This window comes from Jaculus jaculus, chromosome 4 (assembly GCF_020740685.1).
Source record: "Jaculus jaculus isolate mJacJac1 chromosome 4, mJacJac1.mat.Y.cur, whole genome shotgun sequence".
Taxonomy (NCBI): domain Eukaryota; kingdom Metazoa; phylum Chordata; class Mammalia; order Rodentia; family Dipodidae; genus Jaculus; species Jaculus jaculus.
The window spans coordinates 117,773,110-117,800,100 of NC_059105.1; the positions used below are offsets into that span (position 1 = coordinate 117,773,110).

The 26,991-nt window shown below is 45.0% G+C and overlaps 1 protein-coding gene across 1 annotated transcript in view; it reads left to right on the forward strand.

Moving 5' to 3' along the window:
• The window catches only part of Cnnm4 (cyclin and CBS domain divalent metal cation transport mediator 4), a 50,236-nt gene that overhangs the window by 21,709 nt on the left and 1,536 nt on the right, over positions 1–26,991 (forward strand). Inside the window, exons 2-6 of the mRNA XM_045147748.1 lie at positions 14,903–15,046; positions 15,323–15,457; positions 15,969–16,138; positions 16,599–16,695; positions 26,503–26,687. Of these exons, the coding sequence (XP_045003683.1) occupies positions 14,903–15,046; positions 15,323–15,457; positions 15,969–16,138; positions 16,599–16,695; positions 26,503–26,687 (731 nt within the window). The remainder of the gene's footprint in view (positions 1–14,902; positions 15,047–15,322; positions 15,458–15,968; positions 16,139–16,598; positions 16,696–26,502; positions 26,688–26,991) is intronic.

Below are 26,991 nucleotides of genomic sequence, written 5' to 3' on the forward strand. Positions count from 1 at the left end.
TAGGTTCCTTATATGTGTACTTTTCCTTTTCTTCAGCCTGGAGGATTCTATCAGATATTTTCTGTAGAGCTGGTTTTGTCTTCAAATACTCCTTTAACCTGCTTTTGTCGTGGAATGTATTTATTTCTCCGTCTATTTGAATGGATAGCTTTGCAGGATAAAGTAACCTTGGTTGACAGTTGTTATCTTTCAGAACTTGGAATATATCACTCCAAGCCCTTCTGGCTTTTAAAGTTTGTGTTGAATAATCTGCTGTAATCCTGATGGGCTTGCTTTTGTAGGTAACTTGATTTTTCTCTCTAACTGCTTTTAATATTTTTTTTTTTGGTGTGTGTGTTTGGAAGTTTGATTATAATATGGCGAGGAGAAGCTCTTTCCAGGTTTTGTCTGGCTGGGGTTCTAAAGGCTTCCTGTATCTGCATTGGCACCTCTTTCCCAATTTGGGGGAAATTTTCTTCTATGATTTTGTTGAAGACGCCTACTATGCCTTTGGAGTGGAATTCTTCTCGTTTTTCTGTGCCCTGAATTCTTATATTGGATCTTTTCATAGTGTCCCAAATATCTTGAAATTCCCACTCATACTTTTCTATAAGTTTGTCTTTCTCTTTGTTGGACTGTATTAGATCTGCCACCTAGTCTTCTAGCTTAGATATTCTGTCCTCTCCCTCATCCATCCTACTGGTGAGATTTTCTACAGAGTTTTTTATTTCATTAACTGTGTTCTTCATTGCTAGTAATTCTGACTGGTTTTTCTTTATTATTTCTATTTCCTTATTTATGTCTTATATTGCCTTCTTTACTTCATTAAATTGGTGTCCTGTGTCTTCTTTGATTTCCTCTTTGATTTCTTCTTTGATTCTTTTGATTTGTTCTTTGACTTCTTTGAACATATTTACAATCATTCTTTTGAACTCTTTCTCAGGCATTTCCTCTCTTTCTCACTGGAGGACATTTCTGATGCATTAATACTTTTAGGTGGATTTATATTGTCTTGCTTTTAATGTTTCTTGTGTTATAATGTATATATTTTTGCATCTTGGATTAAGTTAATGCTTGGATTTTCTAGCTAGCTGGCTATTATTAGCTTTATCAATTGATTTGATGTTATATATTTTCAGGGTAGGAGCTTAAGGTGTTAGGTGTGGCTCTTAAGACTCTCAAGAGTATTTACAAAGGTGTTCCTAGGGGTTGTGTTTCCCTGCTATGGGAGTATTCAAGCAGGCTGAGTGGAATAAAATACAGGTAGATTCTAAAATTTAACTAAACACTGTACACTTTCAATCAAAAACAGCCCCAAGTATGTATGCAAGAGTAGTTATTATAATGACCAGATCCTCTGTCAACCAAGAGGTTAAGATTTCTGGTCTGTTGAGGGATCCAAGTCAGCTTGTGACCAAGTGAGACCCTTCCCTGGTGCAATCCCAGTTACCTTGGATGATTTTTGTCTCAGTTAAGTTGCTGCCTGGGTCGTTGGGCTGCTGTTCTGATTTCTGGAGCTGGGCACTGGCTTTTCCTGTGGGGCAAACCGGGCCTGGCGTGGCCCTGCAGATAAGCACCCCTGCTGCTGGAACTGCTGCTGCTAAAGCTGCTGCTGCTGGGTCTGTAGCCGCTGCTGCTGAAGCTGCTGCTGGGCCCACTGCCGCTCCTGGGTCTGCTGCTGCTGCTGCTACTGGATCTGCTACTGCTGGGGCCGCAGTTACCGGTGCTGGAGCCACTGATGTTGCTGCTAAACTCTGCTCCTGCTTGGGTCCTGCTGTCAGCTCAAGTTGGCGTGGCCGGGTCCAGGACCGCTGCTCTGTTTGCTGGAGCAGGGCTCAGGCGGTGGGGGAGGGGAGGGAGCCGCAGCTGCTCTGGTTCTCTCGCTGCTCCACGTGTTCTTCTACCTCGCGGTCTGCTCCTCCGTTGCTCACTGCTGCTCTCCCTTCATGTGTCCTGAGTTGCGGAGAGCGAGGCGTGAGGGGAAGCTCCCGCACCTGGCTTTTCCTGTGGCTGGAGCCAAGCCTGGCCGCTTTCTGTTGCGCTGCCACCACCGCGGTTGGCAGAGCTGCCGGGGCCACTTTTGCCAGCCTGTGCGGGCTCTGGATGCTCTGGATCTCTTCTACTTCTCTGCTGCCGCTTCAATTTCCTATACACCTCGCTTTTTAGTAAAAGTGTGTATTTTGCTGAGTTTTTTTGGTCTTTACTTCCCCCCCCCCCCCAGGCTGCTTTGGCGTGGTACCTACGCTGCCTCTTAACCGGAAGTCTCTGATTATTATTTTTTGTAATTTATTTTATTTATTTATTGGAGAGAAAGAGGCAAATAAAGAATGGGTGCATCAGAGCCTCCATCCACTGTAAATGAAGTTCAGATGAATGCACCACTTTGTGCATCTGGCTTATGTGGACACTGGGGAATCGAACCTGGGTTTGTAGGTTTCACAGGCAAGTGCCTTAACTGCTAAGACATCTCTCCAGCCCCGGTTTTTCTTTTTATAGTTTTTTTGGAGGGAGAAAGAGAATTGGCACACCAGGGCTTCAGCCACTGTAATCAAACTCCAGATGCTTGTGCCACCTAGTGGGCATGTGTGAACTTATGCTTGCCTCACTTTTGTATGTCTGGCTTATGTGGGATCTGGAGAGTTGAACCTGAGTCCTTAGGTTTTGCAGGCAAGCACCTTAACCACTAAGAAATCTCTCCAGCCCTCCCTCCCTTTATTTTTGGAGGCAGGTTCTCACTCTAGCCCAAGATAACCTGGAATTCTGTACCCTAGGCTGTCCTTAAACCCTCAATGTTCTTCCTACCTCAGTTTCCTGAATGCTAGGATTAAATGTGTGTGCCATGATGCCTGGCGTTCAACTAGCTTTCTTTTTTAAAAATAGTTTATTTTTATTTATTTAGAAGAAAGAAAGAGAGAGGAAAACAGGAAGGTAGAGAGAGAGAGAGAGAGAGAGAGAAAGAGAGAGAGAGGGAGAGAATATGGGTGTTCCAGGGCATCTAGCCACTGCAAACAAACTCCAGATGCATGGGCCACCTTGTGCATCTGTCCTATGTGGGTCCTTTGGCTTTGCAGGCAAGTGCCTTAATCGCTAAGCCATCCCTCCAGCCCTTTCTTTTCTTTTTTCTTTATTTATCTGAGAGTGACAGACAGAGAGAGAAAGAGGCAGATAGAGAGTGATTGAGAGAGAATAGGCGCGCCAGGGCCTCCAGCCACTGTAAATGAACTCCAGACGCGTGCGCCCCCTTGTGCATCATGCTGACGTGGGTCCTGGAGAATCGAGCCTCGAACTGGGGTTCTTAGGCTTCACAGGCAAGCGCTTAACTGCTAAGCCATCTCTCCAGCCCTTCTTTTTCTTTCTTTTTATTTATTTATTTATTTATATTTTTATTACACTTCCTTTGGCTCTTACATTCTTTCTTCCACCTCTTCCGCAATGAACCCCGTGCCTTTGAAGGTGTGATTGAAATATTTCAGTGCTGAGCACTCCTCTGTCACTTCTTCTCAGCACCATGGTGCCTCCTGAGTCATCCCAAGGTCACTACCATCCTAAAAGAGAAGGTTCTCAAACAAAAATTGAGAGTAGCATTAATATATGGGTATGAACATTAAGAGAAGTACTTACTGGGCAGTTTGGTGACCATAGTATATACATTTAGCCAGATAGCAGCAGATGTTACACCCCTAGGGCTCATGACTACCCCTTTTGTAGGTTTTCAGTATCAGGGATGTATTCTCTCCCATGGAGAGGGCCTCTAGTCAAATTAGAAGGCAGCTGGTTCCCCCATAACAGATGTGCTACTATTGCACCTGTTGGCTCATTTGGCCTGGCTGGCCAAATATAAGGCTTGCAGTGTCCATTGTTGGGTATCTTCACTGGTGATTTCTCTCTCTCCCATTGAACTGCAGAATGGCTTTTTCCAGCTTTCTGTAAGCTGATCTACATGGAGGTTTTCAGCTCAGCTCCAGCAGGATTTCTCAGTGACCTTGCAGCCTAAGTATGTGGAGTCTTCAGCAATAGGGTCTTACCATCTACTCCTGGTGGGAAACCTAGGGCCTCGGCAATGGCCTGTAATGTTTTGGAGGCATCAGGGACCTCCCTGGCCAACAACTCATTGGAAGGCATCCCATCCCTGTCCAGCCCTTTCTTCTTCTTCTTCTTTTTTTTTTTTTTTGTTGTTGTTTTTTGTTTTTTGAGGTAGGGTCTCACTCTAGCTCAGGCTGACCTGGAATTCACTCTGTAGTCTCAGGATGGCCTCAAACTCATTGTGATCCTCCTACCTCTGCCTCCCAAGTGCTGGGATTAAAGGCATGCACAGACGCTTGGCTTTTCAGCCCTTCCTTTAAAAAGAAAAATTGTTTTGTTTTTTGAGGCAGGCCCAACAGTTTGGCCTTTTTCCCTATCTTTATTTAATACTAGAGAGATAGAAAATTGACATGCCAGGGCCTCCAGCCACTGCAGTCGAACTCCAAATACTTGGGCCACATTGTGCACATGTACAACCTTGTGTGCGTGCATCCCCTTGTGTGTCTGGGTTATGTGGGATCTGTAGAATGGAACATGGGTCCTTAGGCTTCTCAGGCAAGTGCCTTAACAACTAAGCCATCTCTCCAGTCTAAAAAAAGTTAGCTTTCTTAACAATTTTGAGTTATTTTCGCTGCTTACTGTAAGTCCTGACTGGGCAGTCATTGAGCTTCCCCATGCTGTAGTTGCCAAAGGCTGGCCTTTCTAGCAGGCTGTCCATTTCTCTTTTCATGTTCCTTTCAACTTGTCACTTTCTTGCAGGGGTCACATTAGGTACTGTTTGGTGAGGGTTTATGTGGCTAAAAGTGTAGGACTTTTCAGTTTGCTGAGAGTGAATGGGAGCACACGGGTCCTTCTTATTGGGACATAGGCCTGGACAGAGCCCATGGTCAGTGTGTGTAAACATCTCGGTTTGCCGAGAGTGGATGGGAGCACATAAGCCCTTCTTGTTGGGACACAGACCTGGACAGAGCCCATTATCAGTGTGTGTGCAAACAAAAGAGAAACATATTTATTTTGGGTGAAAGTAAGTGCAAACAGAGTTTGCTCTGACAGGTTCCAGGTAGGTCAGGCCATACAGTGTGAGGTGTGTCCCAGGAGTCCTTCTTACCACCTGGCTCCTTCCCTGTATTTTTGGTAATTGGACTGTAATAATTGTACCTCCTTTTCTTTTTTCCTTGTAGCTCTCTTCTGTTATCTCTTTTTACTCTGCTGTTTTCCCTTCATAATTTCTTTCCTTTTAAAAACACCCCCAAGCCTGGCATGGTGGCTCATGCCTTTAATTCCAGCACTCAGGAGACATAGGTAGGAGGATCTCTGTGAGTTCGAGGTCGGCCTGGGGTACAGTGAAAACCTAACAAAAGAAAAAAAAAACCCAAAAACTATTGGATCTTTTTTACTGCATACCTGCTATATTTTTAGTCTCAATGCAAGATATTGAGGAATGAATGAGAAATACTGAGCATGACTTCTGCTGGTCAGAGTCTAAACCTGAACTCCCAGTAGTAAGGGATCAGATTTGTTGTTCCAAGAACCTTTTGGCCCAGTAAATCCACTTTTCTAAATATCTCACAATCTTATTAGATATTGGCATGGATTTTTATGGCAGCATTGTTTTCCGTAGAGAAAAGACCGGCAACAATTCATGTGTCTGATGGCACTAGGGAGGGTAACCCATCCCAGCATGTAAGTAGAACTCCCCCAGACCAAGTAGGTGGAACTGTAGCTCCAGTGACATGACTAGTGCTAAAGGCAAGGTAGGGTGCATTCTCTCTCGCTCGCTCTCTTTTTTTTTTTTCAAGGGAGGGTTTTACTCCAGTCCAGGCTGATCTGGAATTTTTTTTTTTTCCTCAATTTTTATTGACATTTTCCATGATTATAAAAAATATCCCAAGGATAATACCCTCCCTCTCTCCCCCACCTTCCCCTTTGAAATTCCATTCTCCATCATATCCCCTCCCCATCTCAATAAGTCTCTCTTTTATCTTGATATCATGATCTTTTCTTCCTCTTACAATGGTCTTGTGTAGGTAGTGTCAGGCACTGTGAGGTCATGGATATCCAGGCCATTTTGTGTCTGGAGGAGCACGTTGTAAGGAGTCTTACCCTTCCTTTGGCTCTTACCTTCTTTTCACCACCTCTTCCGCATTAGACCCTGAGCCTTGGAAGGTGTGATCGAGATGTTAGTATTCCAGTCACTTCTTTCCAGCACTATGATACCTTCTCAGTCATCCCAAGGTTACTGCCATCTGAAAAGAGAAGATTCTCTACCCACAGTGAGAGTAGCATTAATATAAGGGTATAAGTATTAAGAGAAGTGCTTACTGGGCAGTTTGGTAAGCATAGTATATACATTTTTCCAGACATCAGCAGATGTTTCACCCCTAGGGCTCATGGCTACCCCTGTTTTAAATTTTCAGTATCAGGGATGTGTTACCCATCCCCCCATGGACCGGGCCTCCAGTCTAATTGGAGGGCAGTTGGTTTCCACCATGACAGACATGCCACTATTGCTCAATTCCCCAGTACCCACGTAAGCCATATGCACAAGGTGGCACATGCATCTAGAGTTCCATTACAGTGGCTGGAGGCCCTGGCATGCTAATTCTCTCTTCCTCCATCTCTCATAAAAAAATGCAAAAGGTAGAAGGGGCTGGAGAGATGGCTTAGCCATTAAAGTGCTTGCCTGCCAAGTCTAAGAACTCATATTTAAATCTCCAGGTCCCATGTAGCCAGATGCAGTGATGAAAAGCATGCAGTGTCACACATGTACCACAAGGGGTTGCGTGTTTCTGGAGTTCGTTCTCAGCAAGCTGAAGGTCCTGGTGTGCCCATTCTCTCTCTCTCAAAAATAATAAAGGGGGGTGGCTGTAGAGATTGCTTAGTGGTTAAGGCATTTGCCTGCAAAGCCAAAGAACACAAGTTCTATTTCCCAGGACCCATGTAAGCCAGACGCACAAAGTGTGGTACATGTGCCTGGAGTTTGCAGTGGCTGGAGGCCCTGACATGCCCATTCTATTTGTCTCTTACCCCCCTCAAATAAATAAATTAAATTAAATACTTTTAAAAAGTGAAAAGAGGGGCTGGAGGGATGGCTTAGCGGCTGAGACGTTTGCCTACAAAGTCTAAGTACCCAGGTTTGATTCCCCAGGACCCACATAAGCCAGATGTACAAGGTGGCATATGCAGCTGGAGTTTGTTTGCAATCTGGAAGCCCTGGTATGCCCATTCTCTCTCTCTCTCTCTTTCTCTCTCTGCCTCTTTCCCACTCTCAAATAAATAAATAAAAATAAAATATTTTTAAAACGTTTTAAAAGTGAAAAGAAAATATAGTACAAGTTGAGTATAAAATGTATCATGCAAAAGGCAAACACGGTGATTACTTTTTTACTGTTTGTGCTTTTTCAAGGTCTCACTCTAGCTGAGGCTGACCCGGAATTCACTGTGTAGTTTCCATCTGGCCTGGAACTCACTGGGATCCTCCTATCTTATAGAGACCTGGAATTAAAGGCATGGGCAACCACACCTGGCAACTGTGATTGCACTTTCTATAGTGATGAATTGTTTATTTAGTTATTGAGATGAGGTCTTTCTGTATAACCTAGTCTGGCTTTGAACTTATGATGATCCTCCTGCCTTATCCTCCTAAGAACTGGAATTATAGACATGTGCCATGACATCCAGTTTCTGAATTGTTTTATACATATAATGAATCACTAGCTTCTTCAGTAAATTTAAACCTGAGTCAGCCTCTTTAGTGGCTGCAATGCTGTGTTATAAATATTGGGTGGACCCTCTTGGGCACACCTTTAACATTGGCTGAATATTTCCTTGGTATTAAGGTCAATTTCTAGGAGTGGAAGAAAGGGCCGAGTCCAAGGTCTTGTACATTGTACTTTTCTTTTTATTGTATTCATTCATTTCCAAGGAGACAGAGAGGGAAAGGGAGAATGGGCACACGAGGGCTTCAAGCTGCTGCAAACGAAGTCCAGATGCTTGCACCACTTTGTGCATCTGGCTTTACATGGTGCCAGGGAGTTGCAAAATCTGATAGGTCCAGTCAGTTCCCCAATAACCACATAAAGCCAGATGCACAAAGTGATGCAAGTGTCTAGTGGCAGGAGACCCTGGTGTGACCATACTCACTCTATGTTTCTCTCTCTCTCTCTCTCTCTCTCTCTCTCTTGCTCTCGCTCTCTCTCTCTCTGTCACTCTCCCTCTGTCTCTCTCTGTGTGTGTGTGTGTGTGTGTGTGTGTGTGAAAAATCTGTGCTAGGACCATTGCAGAAGAAGTGGTGAAAAGAATGTAAGAGCCAAAGGAAGAGGAGGAGTGCTTTGCAATACTGTCTTCCAGACACAAAGTGGCCATGGTATTCATGACCTCACAGTGGTTGACACTACCTACATAAAACTTGCAAAATAGGAGAGAAAAAAATGACATCAAAATGAAAGAGACACTAGTTGGAAAGAAGAAGGGATTCAGTGGTGGGGTGTTAGGAAGAAGAAAAGGGAGGCGTAGGAGGGGATTGTGACCTCGGTATATTGCCTATATGTGCAAAAGTTGTCAGTAAGAAAAAAATAGGGCTTGGGATACATCTCAGTTGGTAAGTGCTTATCTAGCATGTATGAAGTCCTGGGTTGATCCCCAACACCTCATAAAACCAAGGGTGGTGGTGCATGCCTATAATCCCAGCATTCAGAAGGTAGAGGCAGAAGGACTGGAGTTCAAGGTCATCCTTAGCTTCATAGTGAACTCAAGGCCAGACCGCACTACAATGAGACCCTATCTCATTATACTGAAAAATAGGCTTGTGGTTGATTTGTTTCATTTATCTATTTTTTTTTTTTTTTTTTTTTTTGAGGTATGGTCTAGCTCTATCCCTGGCTGACCTGGAATTCACTATATAATCTCAGGGTGGCCTCCAACTCACAGTGATCCTCCTACCTCTGCCTTCTAAGTGCTGGGATTAAAGATGTGTGGCACCACGCCTGGCTTCTATTTGATTTGTAAAGGCTATAATTATAAAATAAATGTATATATAGCCAGGTGTGGTGGTACATGCCTTTAAACCCAGAAATCGGGAGGCAGAGGTAGGAAGATCACTGTGAGTTTGAGACTAGCCTGAGATAGAGTAAGACCCTACTTCGAAAAAAACAAAATAAATAATGTATGAAGCTACTATACTGGCTCAGTCATGGAATACTTTCTCATTTCTTCCTTGAGATTTTTGTTGGTTTGCTTTTTCAAAGTAGGGTCTAGCTCTAGCCCAGGCTGACCTGGAATTTGCTATGTAGTCTTAGGGGGCCTCAGACTCTCACTGTCATCTCCCTACCTCTGCCTCCCAGGTGCTGGGATTAAAGGCATGCACCACCACTTCCGGCATTGTTTGTTTTGTTTTTTTAAAGACAGACCCTGCCAAGTTGGCCTGGAACTGATTATAAAGCTGAAGCTGGCTTAAAATTTCTAGTAATTCTCCTGCCTCTGCCTCCTAAGCACTATAAATACAGGCATGAACCACCATGCCCAACTTAATACAACTTGTTTCTGAACTCTTCCATTGTTTTGCCCAGTGACACTGTAGTAGTCACTATTGTCTTCCAATACATTTTAGTTTATGTTACAATTAAGGAATGCCTGGCATGATGGCACACATCTTTAATCCTAGCATTTGGGAGGCTGAGGTAGGAGGATCGATATGAGTTCAAGGCCAGCCTGAGACTACATAGTAAATTCCATGTTAGCCTGAACTAGTGTGAGACCCTATCTTGAAAAAAAAAAAATTAAGGGAGCCAGGCTCAGTGGCACCTGCCCATAGGAAGGCTGAGGCAAGAAGATCACTTGAGTCCAGGGGGATGAGATAAGACTGAGGAACATGAGACTCTCAGATCAAAATAAATTTAAGTTAAAGTAAGGGCTTCCCTGTTGTTAATCTTTTCAGTTGTGACAGAACAGTTCATACATTGGCCTTCTTCAGGTCTCTCTTTCTGTCCCATGTTTGAATGTTCATGGTAACTCTCCTACCCCAAGTGGTGGGTACCTTTGAGCAGTGAAGAAAAGACTTTTGTACTGAACCATGGTCACTCGTGAACCTCATACCTTGCTGCATCCTTTTGGCCCTGGAAGTCACAGGCACAGCCTGTCTGTGACAGCACCTGGGCAGTTGGACAGACTGTCTACCTTCTAGGACTTGGGTGGCTCTATGGCACTGCCCATCAGGGTATTGTAGGACTGACAGTGGTCTGGCCCTCCTTTCAGTGCTCAAGCAGCCTCAGAAATGTTGGGTGACTGAGCCCATAAGTGTGGGTGTGGGTAGGAATGTGGGTACCGCCTATGTGCTGGGCAACTGCAGCTTCTTGGTCTCCTGGCCTTTGCCCAGTCTGGCTGTCTTGACCAACAGCTGTCCAGGATGAAGGGAACCATGTCGATGAGCCCTGCTTAGTATCATGGAATGCAAAGTGCCCGTCCCACTGACTGGCTTCTGTCCTACCCTGCCTCTGCCTGCTTGTTGGGATGGGCACTTACTCCTCCTGATGGCTGAGGTCAGCACTATTAATAGCCAGCTTAATCCTGTCTGAGCCAAGCCGAAGGGAGAAAAAAGGAAAAAGGAGCCGATTGCCAGGGAATCAAGAGTGCCCAGCCATCTGCAGACCCATAGCCCAACGCCTGGTGTTCAGTCACCAGACCGGCACTTGTGGGAGGGTACCCCGGGAGAAGACAGCTTGCTGGGCAACCCATGAAGAAGCTCCTGAGGACACATCTCAGGCGGTAGGATCCTTTTTATGATAGGAGGGCTCAGAGTCCTTGTGGACTTTGAAACCCAGCACCCAGTATTTCCTTACGATCTTTGAGCAACTAAAAAAAATGTTTTAATGGGAGGGAGGAGGATGTGGTGGGTTGCTAAAATAAGCTTTGTTTGGGGTGAGGTGCTGGGCTTTTGAGGCCCTAGAGACCTCCTTTTTCAATCTAGCTAAGGGTTTGGAACACCTGGACACTACGTCACTAAAGGCTCAGATGCTGTGCAAGGAAACAAGAAATTCTGGGCTAGGTCAGTGAGACCTTGTAGGGGCAAACCAGGGTGATAAGTGACTGGAAGGCAGAGGATGAAAATGTGATAGGGAATAAATGTGTGGGGTGTCTCATGCCTGCAATCCCAGCATTAGGGCAGTGAAGGCTGGAGAATCAAGAGTTCAAGATCGACTGGGCTTCTGCATCAGAAGGAAAATACTTAGTAGCAGAGGCCAGTAAGTTAAAAAGGAGATATAAAGGGAAGGGAAAGGAAGGGAGGGGTGTACTTAATAGGTTGGTATTGTATATATGTAAGTAGAATGATTGAGATGGGGAGGTAATATGATGGAGAATGGAATTTCAAAGGGGAAAGTGCGGGGGGGAGGGTATTACCATGGGATATTTTTTATAATCATGGAAAATGTTAATACAAATTGTGAAAAGATAAATAAATAAAAATAAAATTAAAAAAAAAAAAAGAGTTCAAGATCAGCCGGGCACGGCACACGCCTTTAATCCCAGCACTCGGGAGGCAGAGGTAGGAGAATCACTGTGAGTTGGAGGCCACCCTGAGACTACAGAGTGAATTCCAGGTCAGCCTGGGCTAGAGTGAGAGCCTACCTTGAAAAACCAAAACAAACAAACAAACAACAACAACAAAAAAAACCCCATAAGACAAACACAACAACAAAAAAACTACTAACCAAATGTGACATAGGAAAGTTGGAATTGAGAGGAGTTATTCTAGATCCTCTCACTCCTGACTTGTTCCATGAGGGCCAGGGCTATGGCTGAAGGGCTGGTGGAGGCCTCAGACTTGTGGGTCTCTGGGGATGGCATGATCACTCCTGGCTACTTCTGGACAGAGGTCAGTGACTGTGATGTAGACATATATACTGCTAGATGAAACCCAAAGAGAGACACTGGGGGCAGCTAGGGTTCTAAGGACCCTCTTTGCCTGGTCTCACTCAACTATTTGCCCTTTTATTTTATTTTATTGGTTTTGCTGGGATTAAAGGCGTGTACCACCACACCCGGCTCTGTTTTCCCTTTTTAAACAGTTTGAATTTAGATAGGCTTAGGAACCCTAACTCCCAGAGGAAACATTATTAGTATATTTTAAAATTTTTATTTATGAGAGAGAGAGAATTGACACACCAAGGTCTGTAGCCACTGCAACTGAATTCCAGATGCATGTGCCACCCTGTGCTCATGTATCACCTTGCACATCTGGTTTATGTGTGTTCTTGGAAGCCAAACGAAGAAAGAAAGAAAGAGAGGGAGAGAGAAAGGGCTGGAGAGATTGCTTGGCAGCTAAGGTGTTTGCCTGCAATGCCAAAGGATCCAGGTTTGATTCCCCAGAACCCACATAAGCCAGATATACAAGGTGGCACATGCTAGAGGCCCTCCTGGCACGTCCATTCTCTCTCTCTCTCTCTGTCCCTCTGTCTCTCTCTGGCTCTTTCTATCTCAAATAAATAAAATATATATATATTTTAAATTAAAAACATAAGATCAGGAAAAAGTCAGCTGTGGTGATAGACACCTATAATCTGAGCGTGCTTGAGGCTGAATTGGGAGCATTATAAATTCAAGGCCAGCCTGGGTTACATAGTAAGACCCTGTCTCAAAAACAAAACAAAACAACAACAACAAAACAAAAAAACAGAAAAAGTGGTCAGGGAAAGAGATGAGCTATGGAGGTCAGGCACAGTAGGTTGCTAAAAATGGGTTTCCAGAAGGGAGATAGGACCTCTGGTTAGCAGGTCATCTGAGAATGAGGCCTCATTATTGGAAGTCATTGGTGACCTTGACAAGATGTCCTCTGGCTAAGGAAAAGGAAAGTTCTGCCAGTACCCTCGGGGCAAATCAGCATAAGGCAAAGAGCCTAGTGGCTGATGGCTGGCCAAGCAGTGGGTGACTCACTGGCCTCTTAGCCAGAAACCTTTGTGTAGGACTTAACCGATCAGCCATCATCAGAACCAGTCCCCAAAGGTCTTAGCACAGAACACAGCTGACTGTGTAGCAGGGCCCCAGAGCTACACACTTACAAGGTGCCACAAGTGAGCAGTCATGTGCAATGGTGAATTCCACAAAGGGGGCCTCTAGAAGAGGCAGGAGTAGCTCAGACACCTTTCTCCAGGATTAGCTCATGTAATGGTTTATATTGATTGTCAACTTGACAGGACCTAGAATCATCCAGAATCTAGGTTAGGTTAATAGAGGTGGGAAGAGACCCATCTTAACTGTTGACAGTGCTATGCCACCACCACCTGGGAATTGGTCTGAGTCTATGACCCATGTCAAAGATTCAGTGAGAGGATGGGCATTTTCTGACTCCCCCTCCCAGCAAGGTGCTGCTCATATACCTTGTCAAAAGACACAACCTGGGCTGGAGAGATGGCTTAGCAGTTAAGGAAATTGCCTGCAAGTCAAAGGACCCAGGTTCAGTTCCCCAGTACCCACATGAACCAGATGCACAAGGTGACACATGTGTCTGCAATTCATTTGCAGTAGTTTAAGGCCCTGGAATGCCCATTCTCTCTTTCTACCTCCTTCTGTCTCATAAATAAATAAATAAATAAATAAATAAATAAATAAATAAAATTTTTGAAAAGACACAACCAGCCAGGCAGGCATGGTGGCACACATCTTTAAGTCTTTAATCCCAGCACTCAGAAGGCAGAGGTAAGAGGATTGCCATGAGTTCAAGGCTACCCTGAGAATACAGAGTGAATTTCAGGTCAGCCTGGGCTAGAGTGAGACTCTACCTTGAAAAAAACAAAACAAAACAAAACAAAACAGAAAGAAAGAAAGAAAGAAAGAAAGAAAGAAAGAAAGAAAGAAAGAAAGAAAGAAAGAGACGGACACAACCCCATTTCCTGGGCTGGTTTTATTTTCTGGTGAAAGGGATGGAACCCAGAGCTTTGAACATGCTGAGCAAACCTTCTACCACTGAGCTATACCCCAGACCCTCAGTTTTTTGGTTTTTCAGTAATTTTTTTCTCCCTCCCTCTCTCTCTCTCTCTCTCTCTCTCTCTTTCTCTCTCTCTCTCTTTTTCAAGGTAGAGTCTCATTCTAGCCCAGGCTGATCTGGAATTCACTAAGGTGTCTCAGGGTGGCCTCGAACTCACAGCGATCCTCCTACCTCTGCCTCCCGAGTGCTGTGACTAAAGGCTTGGCCCAGTTCTTTCTTATTTATTTATTTTTAAAATATTTTATTGCAAAAGCCAGCTGTGGTGGCGCATGCCTTTAGTCCCAGCACTCGGGAGGCAGAGGTAGGAGGATCGCTGTGAGTTCGAGGCCACCCTGAGACACCTTAGTGAATTCCAGATCAGCCTGGGCTAGAATGAGACTCTACCTTGAAATATATTTAAAAAAAAAAAATGAAAGAAAGAAAGAAAGAGCGAATGAACTGGACCTGTAATCCTAGCTACTAGGAAGGCAGATGAAGACCCTCTCTCAATACAAAGTAAAAAAAAAGAGATCTAGGACTGGAGAGATGGCTTTGCAGTTAAGGCACTTGCCTGCAAAGCCAAAGGACCCAGGTTCAATTTCCTAGTATCCACGTGAGGCCAGATGCACAAGGTGGGGCATGCATCTGGAGTTCATTCACAGTGGCTAGAGGCACTGTTGCACCCATTCTCTCTCTCTCTAAATAAATAAATAAACAAAATATTTCTTTTTAAAAAGAGATTTAGGGATATGATATAGTTCAGGGGCAGAGTGCTCGCTGGACACATGTAAAACCTTGGGGTCGTCATTAACGTGTAGAAGAGTAAGTCTGATGGTTTCCACCTCAAATGCCAGCTTCTATCCTTGAGTCATACTGTGCCAGGGGAGACCAAGAAACATGGGAGGCCTCTTCAAGCTATAAATGAGTATTCTCTTCCTGCAGGGAAGTCCCACTTGGCCATTGTGCAGAAGGTGAACAATGAGGGTGAAGGTGACCCCTTCTACGAGGTGTTGGGCCTGGTCACCCTGGAGGACGTCATTGAGGAGATCATCAAGTCTGAGATCCTGGATGAGTCAGACATGTACAGTGAGTTCAGCTCTCTCCACAGACTCAGAATGCCTTTCTAGCTCAGATCTGAGACCTGGTGTCCCTAAGTGGAAAGGCCTCAGTACAGAGGCTAAGCATCTCAGGCCCAGTAGACAGGTGCCTGTGCTGGCTGCGGTGAATAAGGACTGCAGTGGCAGGAGCCTGCTGAGCTGTTGGGAGTGAGGGCTGGGGGGCTGGGGGGCTGGGGGCAGGGCATGGTCTGCACTGGGTCCTCAGGGCTCAGTGTTCTCAGTTCCAGAGCCCTTCTCTTTGCAGCTGACAACCGAAGCCGGAAACGAGTAGCTGAGAAGAACAAGCATGACTTCTCAGCCTTCAAGGACCCTGATAACGAACTCAAAGTAAAAGTCTCACCTCAGCTCCTCCTGGCTGCTCATCGCTTCCTGGCCACAGGTAAGAGTGTGGGAAGGGCCTTCCATTGCTGGTGGAAATACACAGAGTGGGTAACAATTCAGAAAAATACCAGCCCACCTGCCCCTTCTCCCTTCATCCAACTTCCTTTTCAACCTTCTCTTGCTAAAGATGAAGGAATTCTTTTTCCATTATTTTTCTTGTTGGGATGTTGATATTAATAAGGATAGTCATAATTAGTAGGAACACTTATTAAGCACTTAGTACATGCCAAGAATCTAAGTGCTCTAACTACCCAGGGAAGTTTTTAACCCTGTTTTATGGATGAGGAAACAGATATACAGGTTCAGTAATTTGCCCAAGGTCATGGCTGCTCCTACAGGATCCATCCTTCAAGCCCATGCAGGTTAACAGATTTCATCTAAGCAGCCAGAAGCCAAGTGCCTTTCCCAGGGAGCTGCAGTCTGAAGGGATGGTCTAAGTAGTGAGGGAGCCATCAGTGGTGGTGCAACAGCAACCCAGCCCCAGGTGAAGTGTCCTCTCTCTCCTGCAGAGGTACCCCAGTTTAGCCCCTCTCTGATATCAGAGAAAATCCTGCTGCGGCTGCTCAAGTACCCAGATGTCATTCAGGAACTCAAGTTTGACGAGCACAACAAGTACTACGTGCGCCATTACCTGTACACCCGGAACAAGTCAGCTGACTACTTCATCCTCATCCTCCAGGTGAACCCGGGGCCCACAGGCCCACCTGCCCCTGTTGCCCACTCTCTTCCTGAGAGGCCATCCTTGTGCTCACAGGAGAAGGCCCTGAACACTACTGGTCTCTGGAGCCAGCACTCATTCCTCCTCCTATAGAGGTAGCCCAGTTTACTCCCTCTCTTTTTTTTTAAACTTATTTTTAAATTTTATTTTATTATTTTTTTCTTTTTAAAAAACATTTATTTATTTGAGAGAGAGAGAATGGGTGCGCTAGGGCCTCCAGCTACTGCAAACGAGCTCTAAATGCACTACCTTGTACATCTGGCTTATATGGGTTCTAGGGAATCAAACCTGGGTCCTTAGGCTTTACAGGCAAGAGCCTTAACCATTAAGCCATCTCTCCAGCCCCTAGTCTCTCTCTTGATGCCATACGATCTTACCTCTTCCCAAGCTTTGTTGTAACTCCAACCCTGTGTTCTTTCAGGGAAGGGTGGAGGTGGAGGCAGGGAAGGAGAACATGAAGTTCGAGACGGGTGCCTTTTCATATTATGGGACCATGGCCTTGTCCTCATTGCCCTCTGGTGAGTTGTGGGGTTGGCTCTGTGCACCCTCTGGCATGTGGAAACTGAGGGCAGCTTGGGTGGCTCAAGGGAGAGGGAAGTCAGTGACAATTGGAGCTGCCTGGTCTGGAGACCAGAGTGCCTTTTCTCTTTAGCAGCCTCAGGGGAAGAAATGAGAAGGGCTGTGTTCTGAAGTGTTAAGACCAGCTGCTGTGACAAAGGAATGTGTAGAGTCAGGAATGCAAAGTCACAAGAAATGGGACATGACCAGCAGCCTTTGACTAAGGGAGCATGTAAGATTGGGATGGACTAGGCCATTGTTGACCATAACAGCAGGGCAGCTGAGGACATAGATGCAGTCTAGGAAGAGGGAATCATCACAGTGCTGGTGTTAGGAGCCAGCCTAGGGCTCGTTTCCCTGGTCAGATGAGTTTAGCTTTTCAGTGGCTCAGCCACTACCTTTTGGTCAGGGTTGGTTCTGATGGAATAAAGGTACTTGGGGGTACATCTAGGGTCTAGACCCCTCCCCTCGAAGGATGACCTCTGGTCCTGGGTGGATCATTTGAGAGATGATGTGGCAAGGGGTGAACCTTAGTACTGCTGGCAAGTCTGGTGCTGCTCAGCTGCAACCTGTGTTGCAACTTGGGAGGAGTGTCAGCTTACTTTGGGCGAGAGAATAAAAGCCCTGCTTGAGCTGAGAACAGGCTATACTGATGGAGTGTTGACTGTAGTTCTTGAAGAACCTCTTTGCCTTGCCTCTCACTGTCCTTTGACCAGAGGACCCAATGCACAGGGCTACGGCATCAGCACGAACATCAGAACTCATCCAGTGCATCCTGTGCCCCTGTTTCAGAATGAACCAGGGCAGTCCTGGTCAAGATCAAGGACAAATAAAGCTCTGGACCTGGGCTCCAGAGCAGTAAACATGGTCTGAGCCCTACATAGGACTTGTCTATCCCCACTGAACTGAAGTGCCCCTGACCTTTTGTTTAGGGACTTTTTTTTTTTTTTTAGATAGTCTATCTTTGTAGCACTTTCCATCCCCCTGTCTTCAAAAAAGCCACCCAAGTGCTGAGGTTCCAGGCATGTACCATCCCACTTGTTAACAGTTGGGAATTCTTATTCAGAAGGGCTTATAAGTGTATGAGCCCCAGTGTTGACATAAAGGACAGTCTGGGTCCTGGGTTCAATCCCTCAGCCCCTAGGTCCTCACATCCCATTTGAAATGGCCAGAAGGGAAGGGAGATGACTCTGGGACTACTAGGCCAGGCCCGTACTTCTTGGCGCAGGGCTCTTTGGTCTGCCTTGAGCACCCCTCCCATCAAGGCCTTGTCCCTTTCCTCACTGTGTCTCACCCCTACCCAACCCTGCCCAAGGTAGCCTGGCACATAGAGAATGTGTCTCCATCCTGTCCTGTGTCTCATGTCCTGCCTCTTGACCCTTCCTAGCTCACTGACCTTCTCCTCTTTTGCTCCAGTGCTTTCCACACAGGTCAGGTGTCCGCCTTGCAAGCGGAACTCCCTGCTCTCCTGGTTCTCAGGTAACATGGCGTGCTGGAGAAGTGCACACTGCCACCTGTTGTTCAAGCAGTGTACTGCAGCTGCATTAACCTCTTCTGTAGGCACTTGGGGTCCAGATTGACTAAACTCTGCTTGGCCTAGGGCCATGTTTCTGAGTGGATCTGCCCAAGTCCTAGAAAGTATCCTCAGGGGTCCTTCAGTGATGATGAGCTTGAGAATGGAAATTTGCTATTGGTCAAGCCAAAGTGTGCATCCTCCACCTGTGCCAGCTATGGTGGAGGAAACAAGGTCTGGCTGGTCAGCACCCTGCTCCAGGCCACTCACTCAGAAAGGCATGCCATCTCTTAAGCTTTCTGAGGCCTTCCCACCATTCCTCATAGCCATATTTTCCACTCAGTGGCTTTGGACTGTCTGTCTGTCCTATGGACTAGGCCACAGCACAGCAGGAGGAGGCATAGCCTCAAGGTCTAAGCCACCCCTTAGAGCCCCGTCTCTGTAGTTGCTAGCTAATCCTACCCTGGTCTTGGCCTCCTCACTTGGAAAATGGGAATAACTGTATCCACCTCATAGGGCTGTTGAGGACAATAAATGAGAGATCTGATATAAAATGTTTGGAATCCAGCTATCATTATATTTCTATATAACAGCTGAAATGTGACATTCCAGTCAGCCAGAACCTAGGAAAAGACCAAATGCCATGTGCTGTTTCCAGACTTAGATATGCCATATGTATACCTGCTGGGAGTCATGGGATCTGTGCTGGCCACATGCATTCAGCTTGAGGTTCACTAGGACTCCCACATCCACTATAGTCACAGAGAATATAGGAAAGGTTGAGTCCATACTCCTTTTCTGCCTAGGGTGGTGAGGTCCACATAGGAGCAATTCAGGCCTGTCAGCCCTAAAACCTGAGGTATCAGTCAGTTTCACATTGGTATTTGTTCAATTAGATGTTTTTACTCTCTCTCTCTCTCTCTATTTGTTTGTCTGTCTATGTGTATGTGTTTTCCTAGGGCTGCAATCCAGGCTCATACATGCTAGGCAGATGCTTTATTTTTCAGTTTTTTTGAGGTAGGGTCTCACTGTATCCCAGGCTGACCTGCAATTCACTATGTAGTCTCAGGGTGGCCTTGAACTCACAGCAATCCCCCTACCTATGCCTTCCGAGTGCTGGGATTAAATGCATGCACCACGCCACCCAGTAGATGCTTTACTTTTGAGTGACATCTCTAGCTCTTTAGTTCTTTTGCTTATGCTTATTATTTATTTATTTATTTTGGTTTTTCGAGGTAGGGTCTCACTCTTGCCCAGGCTGACGTGGAATTCACTATGTAGTCTTAGGATAGCCTTGAACTCATGGTGATCCTCCTACCTCTGCCTCCCAAGTGCTGGGATGCTTTTTATTTTTTTGTATTTAAAAAATATATTCATTTAAGAAAGAGAGAGTGAGGGCTGGAGATATGGCTTAGCAGTTAGGCGCTTGCCTGTGAAGCCTAAGGACCCTGGTCTGAGGCTTGGTTCCCCAGGACCCACGTTAGCCAGATGCACAAGGGGGCGCACGCATCTGGAGTTTGTTTGCAGTGGTTGGAAGCCATGGCGCGCCCATTCTCCTCCCCCCCCCCCCGCCTTTCTCTCTGTCTGTCGCTCTCAAATAAATAAATAAAAATAAACAAAAGCGCTGGAGAGATGGCTTAGCAGTTAAGCGCTTGCCTGTGAAGCCTAAGGACTTCAGTTCGAGGCTCGGTTCCCCAGGTCCCACGTTAGCCAGATGCACAAGGGGGCGCACGCGTCTGGAGTTCGTTTGCAGAGGCTGGAAGCCCTGGCGCGCCCACTCTCTCTCTCCCTCTATCTGTCTCTCTCTGTCTTTCTCTCTGTGTCTGTCGCTCTCAAATAAATACAAAAAAAAAATAAAAATAAAAATAAAATAAAATAAAATTTTTTAAAAGAGAGTGAGAGACAGATAGAGAGAATGGGTGTGTCAGGGCCTCCAGCTACTGAAAACGAACTCCAAACGCATGCCAGACGCATGTGTTACCTTGTGTATCTGGCTTACATGGGCCTTGTGGAATTGAACCTAGATCCTTAGGTTTTGCAGGCATGCTTCTTAACCACTAAGCCATCTTTCCAGCCCTGTATTTTATTTTATTTTTAATTTTTATTAACATTTTCCATGATTATAAAAAAAATCCCATGGTTATTCCCTCCCCCCCCCGCACTTTCCCCTTCCTGTATTTTAATTATTATTATTTATTTTTGTTTGCTTTGTCTTGTTTTCGAGGTAGGATCTTGCTCTAGCTCAGGCTGACCTGGAATTCACTGTGTAGTCTCAGAGTGGCCTTGAACTCATGGAGATCCTCCTACGTCAAGTGCTGGGATTAAAGGCGTGGGCTACCATGCCTGGCTCTTTTTATTGTTGCTGTTGTATCTTTTTATTTATTTGCAGTCAGAGAGAGAGAGAGAATGGGCATGCCAGGGCCTCTAGCCACTGCAAACGAATTCCAGATGCATGTGCCCCTTGTGCATCTGCTGCCTCTTTTTTAAAAATATTTTATTTTTATTTATTTGAGAGAGAGAAAGTGACAGAGAGAGAATGGTTGCACCACAGCCTCTGGCTTAACGTGGATGTGGATTCTGGGGAATTGAGCTCTGGTCCTTATGCTTTGCAGACAAATGCCTTAACCACTGAGTAATCTCTCCAGTCCACAAACCTAGTATTTCTGTTTCTCAAAAAAATCTCTTAAGAGGCCAGGCATGGTGGCATGTTCCTTTAATTCCACCACTTGGGAGGCAGAGGTAAGAGGATCACCGTGAGTTCCAGGCCACCCTGAAACTACATAGTGAATTCCAGGTCAGTCTGGGCTAGAGTGAACCTTACCTTGAAAAAAAAGTCTCCTAAGAACAAAATCTTAAACACAGAAAATCTTTTTGCATATAATATTTTTAATACCATAGTGTTGTTTATAATAAAGATGCCCAGCAAATATGCATAAAACAGAGACTTAAACAAAAATAAACTTGCTTGGTAGAACACTATATCTCTGAAGAGGAGGGTTATGGGAAAGTATCTCTGTGCCCATATTAGGTAAGCCACCAGAGCTGAAGCCATGGCTGCACAAACTTCTGGCCCCCATGAAATGAGAGGAAGTACAGAAGAGGGACAGAGGCTGTAGTCACACCAAGGTGATCTGAAAAGGACAGTGAGTGACTTCTTCTAAGTCACCTTTTTATTTATTATTTTTAGAACTGAGGTCAAGGGTTGGGGACATAGCTCAGTGGCAGAGTACTTGCCAAGCATGTACAAGGATATTGTTTGATCCCTAGCACCACAGAAATAAATAGATAAGTCAAAATATCTCACTCTGCTCTGAAATATTAAGAATAAAAATACAGAGCTGGAGAGATGGCTTACCACTTACAGTGCTTGCCTGCAAAGCCAAAGGACTCAGGTTCTATTCCCCAGAACCCACATAAGCCAGATGCACAAGGTGGTGTATGCATCTGGGGTTTGTTTGCAATGGCTAGAAGCCTTGGTGCACCCATTCTCTCTCTTTCTTTCTCTCTCTCTCTCTCTCTCTCTCTCTCCTCTCTCGTTCTCAAACAAATAAAATTTTTTCTTTAAAAAAAAAAAACTCCCCAATTTTATTACTTACTCAGGGGCAAAAAGTATTTTGGTATATTTCTAGGACTGGTTTTTTTTTCACTGTAGGATCTCACTCTAGCTCAGGCTGACCTGGAATTACTATGTAGTCTCAGGGTGGCCTCAAACTCAAGGCGATTCTCCTACCTCTGCCTCCTGAGTGCTGGGATTAAAGGCGTGTACCACCATGCCCAGCTTGCTTTTAATGTGTGTGTGTGTGTGTGTGTGTGTGTGTGTGTGTGTGTTGCTGGGAATAGAACCTAGGACCTGATGCATGTAGGCAAGTGGTCTATAACTGAGCTGCAGGCAGGACCTCTATTTTGATAGGTCATGTCACTAATCTATGTTTTTATTTTTTTTAGTGTGTGTGGTATGCATGCATGCATGTATGTATGTATGTTCATGTGTGGGTATGCCAGAGGTTGATGTCTATTATTTTCCTCAGTCTCTTTCTTTTTTGCAGTAGGGTCTCACTCTAGCTCAGTCTGGCCTGGAATTGACTACATAGTCTCAGGGTGGCCTCGAACTCACAGTGATCCTCCTATTTCTGCCTTCCAAGTTCTGGGATTAAAGGCATGCGCCACCACGCTCAGCTTTTTTTCTATTTTTGGAGACCAAATCTCTCATTAAAACTAGAGCTCACCAATTTGGTCAGACTAGCTAGCTAGCCAGCCTTAGGTATACTCTTTTTTTTTTTCTTTAAATATTTTATTTACCTGATAGAGAGAAAGAGGTGGGGAGGGGGTGGAGATTGGGTGTGTCAGGGCCTCTAGCCATTGCAAATGAACTCCAGATGCATGTGCCACTATGTACATCTGGCTTATGTGCGTCCTGGGAAATTGAACTGGGATCCTTAGGCTTCACATACAAACAACTTAACCGCTAAGCCATTTCCCCATCCCCTGAGGGATACTCTTGTCTCCACCTCCCCAGCACTGGGATTACAGGTACATGCTGCATTACTTGTCATTTTACACATGTGCTTGGGCATCAAACTCAGATCCTCATGTGTGCATCTTAACTATTTTACCAACTGAGCCATCTTCAGCCCCTACCTTTGGTTTAAATTCAGTTCCTATAGCTGGGCATGGTGGTGCATATCTTTAATCCCAGCATTTGGGAGGCAGAGATAGGAGGGTTGCCCTGAGTTCGAGGTCATCCTGAGACTACGTGTAGTGAATTTCAGGCCAGCCGGGGCTACAGTGAGACCCTTCCCTTCCCCCCAAAAAAAGAACATTAAAAAATAAATATATAATTCCTAGGACTATGCTCCTCCCCATCCCGTGTGTGTGTGTGTGTGTGTGTGTGTGTGTTTGCATGCGCACACACATGTACTTAATCAAGGTCATATATTGAGAGATTGACATCACTCTATAGCCCAGGCTGGCCTTGAAATCATGGTATTGTCCTACCTCACCCTCTCAAGTTGCATGTGCCACCATGCCCAGACTACCTCCTTATTTTGGGGGGTAGGATCTCTCATTCAACATGGAATTTACTAATTCAGTTAGACTAGCTAGCTGTCTCCATATCCCAGGAGCTGGCATTAAAGGCACATACCACTGTGCTTGGGTTTTTCATGGGCTGTGGGAATCTGAACTCAGATCCTCATGCTTGTGTGGCATTTTACCAACTGAGCCATCTCTCTGTTATTTCTAAAATTTATTTATGTTTATTTATGTTTGAGTCAGGGTCTCATTTTGTAGCCCATGATGTAGCTCTGTAGCTCGGGCTCATTTCCAACTCATGGTCCTCCTGCCTCAGTTACAGGCTTGCAGCATCATGCCCTATGTGACTAATTCAGTTCCTATGACTACTCAGAGGTAGAACTCTTTCCTAACATGCTTGAGGCCTTAAGCTAGATCCCAGCATTGCAATAAATAAATGTGGTTCCTGTTGTGCTAGTAAGTATTTCAACTAAAACCCTAAATAATGTGAAATAGTAAGTAATAAACCCAGTATTTCTCCATTTTTCCCCCTAGAACTTAATCAGAAATTCTACTTAAATTAGCTATTTGCATATGGTCCTTTAGTGATCCACTCTGTTTCCTTTTACTACCCAATCATAAAATAGTTAGACCGTATTATACTAGTTTTATAAGTGAAATTCAAAGGTCTACTTAGTCACCCAGATCAAGCATTACTTAATTGAGTCTCACTTAGTTCAAGGTTGTTGGTCATTGAGTTCAGTTAGTTCACTGTCTCCACTTTTTTTTTAAACATATTTTTGTTTTATTTTTATTTATTTACTTGAGAGTGACAGACACAGAGAAAGAGGTAGAGAGAGAGAGAGAGAGAGAAAAAAAAAAATGGATGGGCATGCCAGGGCCTCCAGCAACTGCAAAGGAACTCCAGACATGTGCGCCCCCTTGTGTATCTGGCTAACGGGGGTCCTGGGGAATTAAGTCTTGAACCAGGGTCCTTAGGCTTCACAGGCAAGCACTGAACTGCTAAGCCATCTCTCCAGGCACCCCCCCACACACACTTTTTTTTCCTTAGGATGGGTAAGTGGTAAAGAACTTTCTAGTTACCTAAAGCAAACCATCTCAATGCATTTCCTGTTTTCTTAATACACATATGTATACACAGACATACTCTTTCCTTCTTTCTTTCCTTCCTTCTTTCCTTCCTTCCTTCCTTCCTTCCTTCCTTCCTTCCTTCCTTCCTTCCTTCTTTCTTTCTTTCTTTTTCTTTCTTTCTTTCTTTCAGAGAGAGAGAGAGGGAGGGAGAATGGGCACACCAGGGCCTACAGCCACTGCAAACGAACTCTAGATGCATGTGCCATCTTGTGCATCTGGCTTACTTGGGTCCTGGGGAATCGAACTGAGGTCCTTTGGCTTTGTAGGCAAGTGCCTTAACCACTAAGCCATCTCTCCAGACACAGACACACACACACACATACATACATATTTCAGGCAGGCACCTTAACCAATCTCCATCCCTTCTTCCTCTTAATAAGTGTATTTTGCATAAAAATATATAATTCATAGTACTTGGGAGGCAGAAGTAGGAGGATTGCTATGAATTTGAGGCCAACCGTAGACTACATAGTGAATTCCAGGTCAGCCTGGGATAGAGGAGACCCTACCTTGAAAAGTCAAAACAAAACAAATGTAATTTAGGGCTGGAGTGAGGGCTTAGTGGATAATGTGCTTGTCTTCAAAGCCTAATGACCTGGGTTCGATTACCCAGTACCCACATAAAGCCAGATGCACAAAGTGGCACATGCATCTGGAATTAGTTTGCAGCAGCTAGAGGCCCTGGCATGCCCATTCTCTCTCTGTCTGTCTCTCTTCTCTCTCCTTCCCTCTCTCTCTCTCTCTCTCTCTCTCTCTCTCTCTCTCTCTCTCTCTCTCTGCTTGTAAATAAAATATTTTTTGAAAAATTATGTAATTTGGGGCTGGAAACATGGCTTAGCAGATAAGGCACTTGCCTGCAATGCCTAAGGACCCTCTCTAGCTCTTCTTTTTTTTTTTATGTTCTTTCTTTTTTTTTGAATATTTTTAAATTTTTATTAGCATTTTCCATGAGTATAAAAAAATATCCTACAGAAATTCCATCCCTTCCCCCCCACACTTTCCCCTTTGAAATTCCATTCTCCATCATATTACCTCCCCATCTCAATCATTGTACTTACATATATACAATATCAACCTATTAAGTACCCTGTTCCCTTCCTTTCTCTTCCCTTTATGTCTCCTTTTTAACTTACTGGCCTCTGCTACTAAGTATTTTCATTCCCACACAGAAGAAGCCCAATCATCTGTGTAGCTCTTCTTCTTAATATGTATATTTTACATAAAAATATATAATTTATAGTACTTGGGAGGCAGAGATAGGAGAATCACATTGAGTTCAAGGCCACCGTGAGACTATATAATGAATACCAAGTCAGCCTGGGCTAGACTAAAACCCTACCTCAAAAAAAAAAAAAAAAAAAGTAATTTAATACCTAGTCATGGCGATGCATGCTTGTAATCTTAGCACTTAGGAGATGGAAGTAAGAGTATTGCCATGAGTTCTAGGTCAGCCTAGGGCTACAGAGTGAGTTCCAGGTCAGCCTGGGCTACAGTGAAATTACACCTCCAAAAAAAATTAATACATTGATATAAGTTGGTATTAGACCAGGACACTGGTTTGTCTGTCATATGAAGGTAATTGTGTCTTTGATTGACGAATTGTTGTGGTTAAATGGAGAGGGTTTTTTTGTTGTTGTTGTTTGTTTGTTTTTTGAGGTAGGATCTCACTCTAGCCCAGGCTGACCTGGAATTCACTATGTAGTCTCAGGGTGTCCTTGAACTCACAATGATCCTCCTACCTCTGCCTCCCAAGTGCTGGAATTAAAGGTGTGCGCCACCACACCTTGCTAAATGGGAGTTTTATAGACATAAATTTTGTGTCTTGGTTATTTTCCGGTTGGTTGGTTGGTTGGTTTTGGTGGCTTTCTTAGTACTTGTACCACACCTCTAAACACACTAACTCATTGGCTTTGAAGAGTCAGACCTTGTACAGTAACAGCTTCTGTGTGCTTCTGTTTATTGTTAATAACTGCAGCCTCTTCCTGGCTGGAGTGTGTTGGGTGTCTCTGTTGTTCATGAGCTGAGATCAGGCAAGGGGCTGGTGTGGGCAGCATGGTGGCCCCTGGTCTGATGGCATCTTCTGTCCCCACAGACCGCTCCCCAGCCCACCCTTCCCCACTCAGCCGCTCAGCCTCTCTCAGTTACCCGGACCGCAACACAGATACAGGGACCACACCCACCCTGGCAGGCAGCAGCAACCAGTTTGGCAGCTGCATCATGGGTCAGTATATCTCTGACTTCAGCGTGCGGGCGCTCATGGACCTGCAGTACATTAAGGTGAGTGCCTCCCATGCCCTCCCACAGGCCACCACAGCTTTCCTGGCCTGGGCATTTGGATTGCTGTCCTCCCCTCCCCCACGAAGGCCAGCATGGATGGGCCACACCTGGGCACTTTTTCCATCCCACCTCCATTTCAAAAAAATGTGTGTATGTGTATGCATGTGTGTAAGTGTGTGAGACTGCTGGTGTACACGTGCTGCACGTGTAGGGGTCAGAAACAACTTTCAGATCAGTCTTTGCCTGTCCACATCACTTGAGGCATGGCTTCTTGTTCTCTGTGGATCTTGCTCTGCTGTGGCTC